This window comes from Micropterus dolomieu, linkage group LG01, assembly GCF_021292245.1.
Source record: "Micropterus dolomieu isolate WLL.071019.BEF.003 ecotype Adirondacks linkage group LG01, ASM2129224v1, whole genome shotgun sequence".
Classification (NCBI taxonomy): Eukaryota; Metazoa; Chordata; class Actinopteri; order Centrarchiformes; family Centrarchidae; genus Micropterus; species Micropterus dolomieu.
In genome coordinates, this window is record NC_060150.1 from 2325120 (window position 1) to 2338672 (window position 13553).

Consider the following 13553-nt stretch of genomic DNA (forward strand, 5'->3'; position numbering starts at 1 on the left):
ATGATGGATGTTAAAACTTGTGGTCCAGTATTTCAGCTTTGGAGCTGATTGATTAATAAATGTTTTGGGTAAAGTTTTCCTTTCAGCCACCCTGTTGGTTCAGGAGTGGTATTCCAGTATAACATACAATCTTTAATACAGAGGAGAGGATACACCTTTGTAGCCTGACTTTCCAGCTTCATTCAACATTTTGTCAAGAATTTATTTTTAAAAAACTCTTCTAAAATCCAAATACACCCTGTTAAAATCATTGTTTTCGAGTTCTAGGTTGATTGATTTTACTGTATTCTGCTCATCAGCAGGTATTTGTAGGCTTTTAGCAGATAAACTCCATATCAGTAATGCATGGCTCTTTTTCTGCTGTTGACATCAGATCATAACAAAATGTTCAATTCTCGTTCCAGTGTCTCTTTGCGGTTTAGAGGCTCAGGTGAAGTCGAGTTCTTTGGGAATCTGTTCTGTGCAGCAGCAGAGAGAGAACAGCAGACAGGAGAGAAGATACTGGAGCTGTTATCATCAGTGTGCAGATATCAATCATTCCCTCTTAGATACATGGATGAATATTATCAGAGTGGTTTCCTGCTGGATCTGTGCTCCCACCTGAAGGACTATGAGACTAAAACAGGCTTGAGGGTCCTTCCATCATTACAGTCAGTTTTCCAGTCAGCTCCTGCAGTCTGGTCCATAAACCTCTCAGAGAGAAATACCTCCATCCTCCTGGAAGTGCTGAAACTCCAACCGGAGAAGAAACCAGTGGTGCTGACAGGCTGCTCAGATGAAGAGAGTGAAGTGAGGAGTTTCCTACAGTGTCTGCCTTATATCTCACAGCTCAGGTAAATGAGTTGTACTTCACATGACTTCAGTGGACATTTCTGGAAACTCCGTTTGTTTGAACGTGAGGGTAAAGTGTTGAGGTGATCACTCCAAATAAATGTCATATCACCGTGTTTAGTTTTATAGATGACATGCTTTTTTATTCCATTCGGACTTATATAACCATGTGTACGCACATCTGTAAGCAATTTCCCTTTATAAATCACATTCAACTTGAAATGTGGTGCATGTGAGGGAGCTCCATGTCCGAACCTTAAAATGCCCCTAGTTGCTTATAAATGGTCAGTGAACCACTCCTCATTAATATTAATATGTACTGACTGCAGGAAGAAAAGGAGGCAAAATCTGACAGAAAAGCTATAAAACTAAATTTAACTCAGTGTGACACTAATCTTCCTTTTGGTAAAGCTGAAGCATGTTGTTTGGTGGGTAAAAAACGCATTTTCATGCAACGCTTGTGCACCGGAGGAAAGAGGGCACCGGAGCTCCTCCCCTTTATAACCGATCTGCAGGAAGGGGCCTACCTCCTGAGTAGTGACATCATTGGCTGGAGGGACACACACAGTAAGACGGGATGACTACTAATTGGGATTCCCCTGTTTGAAAAGAGAGTAAACCAAATGACTTCCACTTGTGTTTAAATATTTATTTATTTACAAAAACAGTCCTCTCACTTAACGAGGCTGCCGATGAGTTAAAGAAATATGACTTGTTGTAAATGACATAAAATAGTCTTATATTTCCATAACGTGTTTTTACAAGCAGCGCATCACCTTCACGCTGCCGTACAGCGTTTTGCTCGGTAAGGCAACAAACATGTGATAACAATAGGCTACAAGAAACTATGCACTCGTATTTGCTCGACTGATGCATTGAAAACGGCATCAATTTAAATGTAATTTCTCTTCTTGTTCACTTTTATTTATGAGAAGATATTGTCCTGCATGCAAGTATTAATTAATATGATTCCTGAGTAAACTGTAGGCCTACAACATATTTGAGGCGTTCTTTTGCAGAAACAGATATCTCCGTTTTTGTTTATTTTCCTAATTCTGGTTCTTTTTATATGCTGCAAATGATCTTGATGATGTTTTTTTTGTACACTTCAGGGAAAATCAATCAAATGGGTGTTTGTTTCTTCAGAAAGGCTTTAAACCTATAATACTCAGAGGTAATATTTCGATTTATTATACACAATAGTAGGCCTATTCATTTCAAACCGTTTCATCTTTCTGCCATGTGAGTCGCCGTTTCTCTTTTCTCCTCTTTACGTGTCTACGCATGGTTCAGAGTTTGCTTGGAGGGCCACACATTCTCCCGTCAAGTTTGTTTTTTTATAGATCACAACCTTTGCTTTGGAAGTTGCGTACGCACATTTCCAGCCCTGTGAGACTCCTGCTCATCTCCCATGAGCTGATACTTGTTTCCTCCATCAAGCACCAAGTTTGTTCCTTTGAGGCTGTTTTCATCAGTCATCTATGGAAACGGAGACTCTATAATGATGTGATCCAACAAGCTCCAGCAATGTCAGCAACAGAGACCATCACCGTTGTGTGGATGATGAGGAGTTCAGTTCTTCTTCAGGACCACTGATGTTCTTTTTTACTGTTTCACAGCTTTTTGCTGTGATTTAACAAATCTCAGGGATGAAGCAGTAGTTTCCTGCATTAAAAGATGTTTCCCCTCTAAGTACATCAATGTGTTAGTGTTGACTAACATATTGATTTTAGTGGAGCTACGACAAACACACTGATATTAATGAACCACATTTCTTAAAGTGGTTCAAATTTTGAGCTCTTAATCATTTTTACTTTTAATCCCAACATGTGATTGGTCATGGATGCTGGATTGGAGCTCATTTACATCCTGTTGACATCACATCATAACAAAATGTTCAATTCTCGTTCCAGTTTCTCTCAGCTGTTTAGAGGCTCAGGTGAAGTCAAGTTCTTTGGGAATCTGTTCAGTGCAGCAGAAGAGAGAGAACAGCAGACAGGAGAGAAGATACTGGAGCTGTTAACATCAGTGTGCAGATATCAATCATTCCCTCTTAAAGAGAAATGGTGTGATTTCCTGCTGGATCTGTACTTGTATGATCCTGAAACAGGCTTGAGGATCCTTCCATCATTACAGTCAGTTTTCCAGTCAGCTCCTGCAGTCTGGTCCATAGACCTCTCAGAGAGAAAGACCTCCATCCTCCTGGAAGTGCTGAAACTCCAACCAGAGAAGAAACCAGTGGTGCTGACAGGCTGGTCAGATGAAGAGAGTGAAGTGAGGAGTTTCCTACAGTGTCTGCCTTATATCTCACAGCTCAGGTAAATGATCCCCCTATATGTACATGTATGTGTTCATGAGTCATCCGGCACCTAAAGCAAAAAAAACAAATGACTTTCATGACTGAAGAAATTGATACAGTAGTGTTTGAGGTGAAAGCAAGAAAAGACACATTGTAATTCACATTGTTGTTAGGCAAGTTTTTAGTTATGACCCATTATTTTAATGACAAAAATTTTAACAGAGGATTTAGGATGGTGTGGCTGTTAGAGGTTGTCGGGTCCAAAAGTGTAGCACCAACACATTAGCGAGGATTCCAGAAGAAGGCAAAAGAGAGTTGACAAGAAACACTTGGTTTTTTCAGCCAAGAGTAGGTTCCAAGAGTGATTGAAACGATCTGACTCTGACTGTTGGATGCGCATCATAACAGCAGGAGTTGGATGAGTAGATTGTCAGCAGTTGTGCCACAGAGCCAGGGAAAGCTACACACACACACATACACACATACACACCAGACCACAAACAGGCAAAAACACAGTATACTAGGGGTGTGAAATTACACTTATCTCACAAGGATGAGATGAGTTTTTAGCACTATTTTAAAGAAATCTTAAGTGACAGAATATATGAGGAATGGGGCTTGAGGTTCTCCCACAGAAAATTTTGATCATTAAATACTTGTACTTTCAGAACCAGTTTTTGCATTTTCTGCATCCACATATGTTGTAAAGTCTTCATTGATATATAGGAATACACAAATTTCAGGTGGCAAGGGATATTCATAATGGAAAAAAATACAATGCAGTAAGGCATTCTGTATTCCTTTCATATATTATTACGTATTCTCCTTTGGTTTAACTTTTCTCATGTAATATCCCTGCTGAGTCAACAAACATGCGGGCCTGGTTTAGGCCTAGTCTACACATACATGGTTATTTTTAAAAAAATATTTCCCCCTTCAGTTTAAAGCAATTTCTCCAGCCACATGAGAATGCAAAAACACAATGGATGCACTGTCTCATGCCAAACCAACAGGTGGCGATGTAGCCCTAACACCAAAGCCATGGGAGTGTTGGTCTTAAAACGAGGTGTGGTCAGGCAAATTGTTGGTGCATTGCTATCTTGAGGCAGCAGAAAGCGATGGCGCCATTAACCACAAAAAACCCCCAAACAAATCTAAAGTGGTATGGTGTTCTTATGAGAGATGCTGTGCACATTTAAGCAGGAGGCACAGCAGCGTAACTTCATTGATTATTAAAATCTCTCGACACGCCGACAGGATCAGTCAGGATCTAATGTTAATTAATGTTCTATGTTCTTCTACACATCCAAAATGTTTCACACACAGTTCAGGTTCATCCAGTGAAACTGTTTATAGTAAACAGCCGCCCTGGTCAATCCTCTCCTCTGGAGAGTATCCTCTATCCTGTCAAGTTTATAAGTACTTTTTTTTTTTGTTGTTGTTTCTTAAACACCCCATGATATTTGCTGGCTTAACTGCACATGGAAACGTTTAAAATGACAGTAGCCTCTCTAATCATTAATGTAAACCATTAAAGAAAACACTCGTACAGTAATGAAACACAAAAGAAAGAAACCAGTGTAAGAGAGAGAGAGATGTGACCCAGGACCGGTTCATCATAGTTTATAATAATGCAGCGGCGGTGACGATCCAGACATTTCTGTCTGTTAACAGTCTGCTGTGGAGTTTAGACACTTCACTGATAAACCACAGAGCTGCAGAGGAATCTTAGCCTTTTTGATCGACACGGTTTTTATATTACATCCACATTTATGTCCACATAACCTCTCTGCTGTGAGTCTGAAATTCAATCAATCATTTAAAGGTTTTGTCCGATGTTTTCATCGATTCATCCGCCATTATAATAGCAATGCACCAAGGCACAAGCACACATAGCTTTTAAAGGGAATGGGAGGTGACACTCTGATTGTTTTACAAGGATGTTTATTAGACATTATACAGAACAAGGCTGCATAACAAAATTAAATTTTTAGTTCCTTCATGCTACACACACAACATATAAGTGTAGGCCTATGTTAAATGGTAACATATATAAAATAAAAACAATACAGTTATTTATATACATACACGTATTCACCCAGAACATCAACAGTACATTTTTGAATTTGCATCTGGGGTGAATGTAAACTGCAACAACCAGATGATAATATGAAAGTTTCATCTTAACAATAAACAGTCTGACATTTGATAAACAGAGTCCATCCTGACTGTGTTTGTGTACCAAGCATCATTGATGTAAAACCTCCTCTCATCTTGCCGGAGTCTTGCACTGACAGCTCGGAACATGGGCCGTCTGCCGAGTGCTTGATTCGGGATGTTGATGGGGCAGGTCTCTGTAACGATGTGGACACAACAGTCTCTGAATTCCGTTGCTTGGTCAACATGAATCCCATTTTGTCAAGACCGGATCTTAAGGAGCAGAATTAGGCTATGTCCAAGCTGGGCCAGCATGGCTCCTCTCCTGGCCCTCTTTCCTCTCCTCTGACTTGAATCTGATTCGGGAGGGCATGGGTAGTCAGTGAGTGGTGGAGTGAGGAGTCCTTTTGGGTTGATTTGAAAACCAGATGCGCTAGCTCGTTCTGAACCATTTGTAGGGGTTTCCGCACAAGCTGGAAGACCCACTAGCAGGGTGTTACAATAGTCGAGGCGAGAGATAACAAATGGGTGGCAATGGGGCAGTGGATAAAACACACGCCTTTAGCGTGAGAGACCCGGGTTCAATCCCCCACAATGAGACATCAATGTGTCCCTGAGCGAGCCCAGAGGCGTGCAACATAGCAATTGGAAGTCGCTTTGGATAAATGCGTCAGCTAAATTAATAAATGTAAATGTAACCATGGGCTGCAGCAGAAGTTGGGTGGCATACTGAGTAAGGTTTGGCCTGATTCTTCTTATGTTGTGGAAAGCAAAGCGGAATGACAGGTAGACTTTTGTATAGTCTGCGGATCAGTGGTAAGAGAAACCATGCAAGCGAATGATCAGCCCCAGTTAGGTGGTGTAAATCAAGAAGAGAAGGGTCCCTATCACCAAGCCTTGGGGCATCCCGGTGGAGAGGCTGTGAGAGGAGGACAAGTGTCAAGACACATTAGGTGCATCTCAAATCCCTTATTTGTTGTTTCCTCGCTCCTCGTTTGAACCAGAAGTTGTTCTGCTCCACCATATTGCAGACTGTCCCAAAGCTCTTCTTTGAGCATAAAACAACGGCAACCACAGACTATGAGCAGCTTAAGGTTTTCAAGCAAGAATTCCAATTGCAAAACTGGAACAATTAGTATCATTAGTTACTAAACAATTAGAAAGTGTTATTAAAAGTAAAGGTGATGTAACACAATAGTAAACTTTTTTGCTGGTATAAAAATTCTAATTTTGTTTATATTTACAAAATAAAGTTGGTCAGTAAAACTGTTTTCTTTGTACTTTAGTCCGTTAAATAAAGGTTTGTGTGAATGAACAAATCCCGATATTTGTTTTTATTGCATTTTGGAAAATATCCCCACTTTCCTGGAAATGGGGTTTGAGCTTGAGGACTGAGGAGAGGATTTTGATCAAGTTGTTCATTATCAGTATTGAAATGACTTTCCTGGTTGCTTAAACATTTTGTAAATAATTTTAGTAAAAGTTTTCTAAAATCCACATATATCCCTGTTAAAATCATATTATATTATATTATATTATAGAGTTATAGGTTGATTGATTTTACTGTATTCTGCTCATCAGCAGGTATTTGTAGGCTTTTAGCAGATAAACTCCATATCAGTGATGCATGGCTCTTTTTCTGCTGTTGACATCATATCATAACAAAAATTTTAATTCTCGTTCCAGTTTCTCTCAGCGCTTTAGAGGCTCAGGTGAAGTCAAGTTCTTTGGGAATCTGTTCTGTGCAGCAGCAGAGAGAGAACAGCAGACAGGAGAGAAGATACTGGAGCTGTTATCATCAGTGTGCAGATATCAATCATTCCCTCTTGAAGAGAAATGGTGTGATTTCCTGCTGGACCTGTACTCATATGATCCTGAAACAGGCTTGAGGGTCCTTCCATCATTACAGTCAGTTTTCCAGTCAGCTCCTGCAGTCTGGTCCATAAACCTCTCAGAGAGAAAGACCTCCATCCTCCTGGAAGTGCTGAAACTCCAACCAGAGAAGAAACCAGTGGAGCTGACAGGCTGGTCAGATGAAGAGAGTGAAGTGAGGAGTTTCTTACAGTGTCTGCCTTATATCTCACAGCTCAGGTAAATGGTTCCCCTTTAATTATATCTGTGTTGGATTTACTGTCTGAGTCATCTAACATTTTTAAGTGGTTCACATTTTCAGTACTGAATCATGAACATATTTGGTGACAAAATGTGATTGTTCATGAATGCTGGACAGTACGGTCATTCACTGGCTACGCTGATTCTAGGAGAGCCAATCGATAAGCGTTGACTTAGATGGATGTTTTAACAGTGAATAATCAAGAAGAGTCAAGAGTTATTAAAATCTTTCTAAAAGAAACCAACTGAAAAGTTAACAGGCTAAATCTGAGAAAATAATTAGTTGGGTGGGGGGGGCGGTGGATGATTTGTGCATACATGATTATTCAGATATTGTAAGAGCCAATCCATCACACCAGTGTAGCTCCTTTTACCTTGACAAAACAGTGCAAACAGCTTCTGACATCTAGTTATTAGGCTGTAATAACAACCAGAGCTTTCAGTGCTAACCTGCTGTATTTTAATTTTGTCATAGTGCACATTATGTCTGCACATGTAATTCCTGTGATGACTTTGTAGGCTACATTTGAGATAGATTTAGCCCAACGCATGTTGTGAAATTTAATAAACAAAGATTTCCCTTCTTGCACTACCTGATTCAGCGTGTTTCTGATCATAGCTTGTTTGTCTGTATCTCTTATTTTATGCAATATTAGTGAGCCAAGCAGAGGGGAGAAAGACCACGAACAGCCTTTTAGTGTTTCCACTGCGCGGCTTAAGCCTTCACTGTACCACACACACACATTTGTTTCTGACTGTATTGTATAACTTTTGTTGTGTTTCGGTGTAATTTTGGTTTGAATTACTGTAAATATGCTCTATTATCAAAAACAATCTGGATCTCACTAATGTCTAAACCCTGGTTGTGGCCCTGTGTCAGAGGTACATTTTATTACATGTTATAGGCGAAGTCAACAAAAACAATGAAATCCTAAACTGTTCCGTTCAATATGGACATTCTCATACTCCATAGTAAGCTAGGAGTGTGGGTTTTATAGTTGAATATCTTAAATATGACAGTAACTGATGAGGATGAAAGGGTGTCAATTTCTTGGCTATTTAATACATGTGGCCAAAGCATTAGTGATTGTCATGGTTCAGGGTTGGTGTTTAGTGTTTCATGTTTTGTTTTTGAAAATTTTTAGTCTCAGTGTCATTGTGTTTTTCTTCCTGTGTTCCTCTTCATAAATTTTTAGGTTTTCCTCTTGTGTTTTTTCCCAGCTTCTTTGTTCCTTAGCGCCCTATCTTGCACCCGGCGCAAAGCGCAGCTCAAGTGTCATTGCTAGTTTCAAACCGTCGCAATTGTCGGTTTTAATGTTGTTTATATAACAAATGCACACGTGCCCATCTTTGCGCCTAGGTGTAACCACTGTTGGTGTAAAAATGAGGTGTGGTCAGGCAAATTGTTGGCACATTGCTATCTTAAGGCAGAAGAAGTGTTTGTGCCTTTGACCAAAAACAAACAGGTCTAAATTCATCGGTGCAGTATTTCACTGTTTTTATTTTAGGGCCGCATTACTCCGATGGTAAGAGATGCTGTGCACATTTATGCAGGAGGCACAGCAGCATAACTTCATTCATTATTAAAAACTCCCGACATGCTGACAGGATCAGTCAGGATCTAATGTTAACTCATGTTCGGTGTTCTTCTACATATCCAAAAGGTCTCACACACAGTCTAGGTTCTTACAATGAAACAGTTTGGAATAAAGCAGCTGTCCTCCTGATCAATCCTGAGCTCCATCGGACAGTCTAAATTATTTTAGAAGCTAAAAGTTGAATTCTGTTTCTTCTGTCTGTCCCGTCAGGGTTTTTTTTGTTTTGCCATTTAAATGCCACACTATATTTGCTGTGACTTTACTGCACATGAAAACATTTAAAATGACTGACAGCAGCCTCTCTAATCATGAAAGTAAATTGTCAAAGAAAACACTCATACAGCAATAAAACACAAAGTAAAGAAACCAGTCTAGGGGCGTGATGTGACCCACAACCGGTTCTTCATAGCATCTAATAACGCAGCGGCTGTGAGGATCCAGACGTTTCATAGAAGAGAGTGTCTGTCTGTTAACAGACTGGAGTTCAGACACTTCATTGATGAACTGCAGAGTAGCATTACTCTTCATGATCAGAGATGGTTTTTATATCATGTCCACACCACCCTCCCTCTGCTGTGACTCTGACATTCAGTCAGTCGGTTAATGTTTTTTTTGTGAAAAGTTTAAATATTATTTAAATCCACCTATATCAGTAATGCATGGCTCTTTTTCTGCTGTTGACATCAGATCATAACAAAATGTTCAATTCTTGTTTCAGTTTCTCTTTCTGGTTTAGAGGCTCAGGTGAAGTCGAGTTCTTTGGGAATCTGTTCTGTGCAGCAGCAGAGAGAGAACAGCAGACAGGAGAGAAGATACTGGAGCTGTTATCATCAGTGTCTAGATATCAATCATTCTCTTTTAATGAGAAATGGTGTGATTTCCTGCTGGACCTGTACTCTCATGATCCTGAAACAGGCTTGAGGGTCCTTCCATCATTACAGTCAGTTTTCCAGTCAGCTCCTGCAGTCTGGTCCATAAACCTCTCAGAGAGAAAGACCTCCATCCTCCTGGAAGTGCTGAAACTCCAACCAGAGAAGAAACCAGTGGAGCTGACAGGCTGCTCAGATGAAGAGAGTGAAGTGAGGAGTTTCCTACAGTGTCTGCCTTATATCTCACAGCTCAGGTAAAAGCTTATCATCTTCATTACTTCTGTTTTCACTAGATTTTGTCTTCATGCATATAATTATCATAGCGTATTTCATACCAAAGTTCACACAGAAATGTTCTGGTTCTATTTGATAAGAGACAAAGATCACATACTTTTAATCCTCATAATTTCAGTTTTGTGCCTTAATTATCAAAACCTTCAGAAGAAACCAAGTTCTTTGGGATTCTGTTCAGTGCAGCAGCAGAGAGAGAACAGCAGACAGGAGAGAAGATACGGGAGCTGTTATCATCTGTGTGCAGATATCAAACATTCTTTCTGAAAGAGAAATGTGGTGGTTTCCTGCTGGATCTGTGCTCCCACCTGAAGGACTATGAGACTAAAACAGGCTTGAGGGTCCTTCCATCATTACAGTCAGTTTTCCAGTCAGCTCCTGCAGTCTGGTCCATAAACCTCTCAGAGAGAAAGACCTCCATCCTCCTGGAATCGTTTTGCTGTGATTTAGCAAATGTCATGCTTTTTCTGTTACCTATCAAGACAGGGATGGGGAAGACTACCAGCACACTGGGCCCCGGCTTGTCCTGGGAAGAGTCATGAGTGCTATTTTCCTTGTAGCCTGGACCCAGCACATATCAGACAGAGCTTACTGGGCTTTTTTGCCATTGTGGAGCGGGAGGACGGGTTGGGCGCTGTACTTTTGACAGATGTGTCAAACCTGGAGGACGGTGAGGGGGGTTTATGGTAGAGTGGAGCGAGGGAAGGAGTGGGGAGTAAATTTGGTCCCAGCTCTAACCAGGTCTTCCATGTGATCAGTGAAGTCCAAGAGGGGGGAGAGGGGAGAAAGGGTGACCTGGATGGGGATTGGGGGGGTAAAGATGGTGAATCCTCACTATTGGTTTTCAGTGAGAGAGGTGGAGACTCTTCCTCTTGGCTCAGATGTCTCCCGTGATCAGAGCTCTCTTCTGGCGGGGGCTGGGGTGGCTCTCCTTCAAGGTTTCTGGTGTGTTGTGTTATGTCTTCTTCTTGTTTTGATTCCTCTTGTCTCTAGTCCTTGGCAGAGGGAACAGATGAGTGACGCAGAAAGTAAAACAGGTTGGAGCTGAACAATTTTACTCCTGACTTGTTAAGGCGAAGTCCATCTGCCTTAAAAAGATGTCTGCGGTCCCACAGAAAGTAAAAGTTTTCGATGAAATTCACTGAATGGACAGTACACGCCGTTGAGAGCCACTGTGTTTGTTGCTTGTCTCATTCACAGAGCTGGGCAGATGCAAACATTTAGAAAATTAGGCAAACACCTTTTCGGTTTAAGGCTTTATTGCTCTACTAATACAACTGTTAGGGCAGCGAGAGTAATATTTTGTAGTGATCTTATCAATACCTTCATAGAGATTTAAAAAGGAAAATAATTGTTAAACAGACATTAAACAGAAATAGCTAAATTACAGATAAGCAACCAGAAAAGCATATTGCATTCCCTAGAAATAACCTGATGCAGAGCAGATTAAATATACTTTTATTAGATTAGTTTTTTCCCCCTCTTAGTTATGTACTCTACTTGCATAAAATTCTCAAAAATACAGAAACAAAGGTCTTTAAAGACACAGGGCCCTGACAAATGCTTTGTCCGGAGAGTGGACTGACCAGGGTCAAACTCGTGGCCCATTTGTTTGCCCCTGTCCATGACCATGCTTGACCTTAAAAACTTGCTACGTGTCCATAAACAATTAAAAAATAGTCAAAATGGTCACGCAGAGACAAGCTTTCAACAGTCTTTTAAGAGGAAGAGTACAGAGGTCACACGAGGAGGAGTATAAAAAACTGAGGAGGAAAAGCCTTGTAGTTGTATGGATGGCTACTAGACATAGTAAATTATATAACTTGTGTAATAAAAAGACTTTGTTAGGCCAATAGCATGTCATCAGAGTTTGCATTGACAGTTCTGTGTTCACAAACATTTGTTGCAGGGAGAGTCAGGGCCAAGTGAGACACAGGGTAACATTAGGATAACTAAATACATTTGTACTTTGGCTAGCTACATTGTTCCATGTTTTTATGGTATGTAGTAGGCTCCCCAATGCTTTAAAAAATCACTAAAGGGTCTTGACCATGGTAGCGCATTTGAGGACTTTGGAGTGAGAACGGGTAGAGCCTGATTTTCCTGCATCACTCAACATTATGGGAATAATTTACTTAAAAATCCATATACTCTCACTCATAGTCGACCTCTTATCCTGTGTACAGGGCCATGAGGAAAATCCACATATCCCTGTTAAAATCATTGTTACTTGAGTTTCAGGTTGATTGATTTTACTGTATTCTGCTCATCAGCAGGTATTTTTAGGGTTTCAGCAGATAAACTCCATATCAGTAATGCATGTTTTTTTTTCTGCTGTTGACATCACATCATAACAAAATGTTCAATTCTCGTTCCAGATTCTCTCGGCGGTTTAGAGGCTCAGGAGAAGTCGAGTTCTTTGGGAATCTGTTCTGTGCAGCAGCAGAGAGAGAACAGCAGACAGGAGAGAAGATACTGGAGCTGTTATCATCAGTGTGCAGATATCAATCATTCCCTCTTAGATACATGGATGAATATTATCAGAGTGGTTTCCTGCTGGATCTGTGCTCCCACCTGAAGGACTATGAGACTAAAACAGGCTTGAGAGTCCTTCCATCACTACAGTCAGTTTTCCAGTCAGCTCCTTCCATCTGGTTCATAAACCTCTCAGAGAGAAAGACCTCCATCCTCCTGGAAGTGCTGAAACTCCAACCAGAGAAGAAACCAGTGAAGCTGACAGGCTGCTCAGATGAAGAGAGTGAAGTGAGGAGTTTCCTACAGTGTCTGCCTTATATCTCACAGCTCAGGTAAATGAATTGTACTTCACATGACTTCAGTGGACATTTCTGGAAACTCACTGTTAGTATGAAGGTGAAGGTAAAATGTTCATGTGATCCGTCCACATAAACGTTATATCACTGTGTTTAGTTTGATAGATGACATGCTGTTTTATTCCACGCAGCCCAATGTGTTTATTCCTACATTACCAAGAGTTTTGTGCAGATCAATCCCCCCCTAGCAACGCTCCCACAGAATCCTGCTCATCTCCCATGAGCTGATACGTGTTTCCTCCATCGAACACCAAGTTTGTTCCTTTGAGGCTGTTTTCATCAGTCATCTATGGACTCAGTAAAAAGGAAACAGAGACTCAGCTATAATGATGTGATCCAACAAGCTCCATCAATGTCAGCAACAGAGACCATCACCATTGTGTGGATGATGAGGAGTTCAGTTCTTCTTCAGGACCACTGATGTTCTTTTTTACTGTTTTACAGCTTTTTGCTGTGATTTAGCAAATCTCAGGGATGAAGCAGTAGTTTCCTGCATTAAAAGATGTTTCCCCTCTAAGTACATCAATGTGTTAGTGTTGACTAACATATTGATTTTAGTGGAGCT

At 40.6% G+C, this 13553-nt stretch overlaps 1 protein-coding gene across 1 annotated transcript in view; it reads left to right on the forward strand.

Annotated features, from left to right (window-relative positions):
• The window catches only part of LOC123972917, a 32243-nt gene that overhangs the window by 14480 nt on the left and 4210 nt on the right, over nucleotides 1-13553 (forward strand). The window contains exons 5-7 of the mRNA XM_046052684.1: nucleotides 7171-7378; nucleotides 9716-10120; nucleotides 12536-12964. Coding sequence (XP_045908640.1) covers nucleotides 7171-7378; nucleotides 9716-10120; nucleotides 12536-12964 — 1042 coding nt within the window. The remainder of the gene's footprint in view (nucleotides 1-7170; nucleotides 7379-9715; nucleotides 10121-12535; nucleotides 12965-13553) is intronic.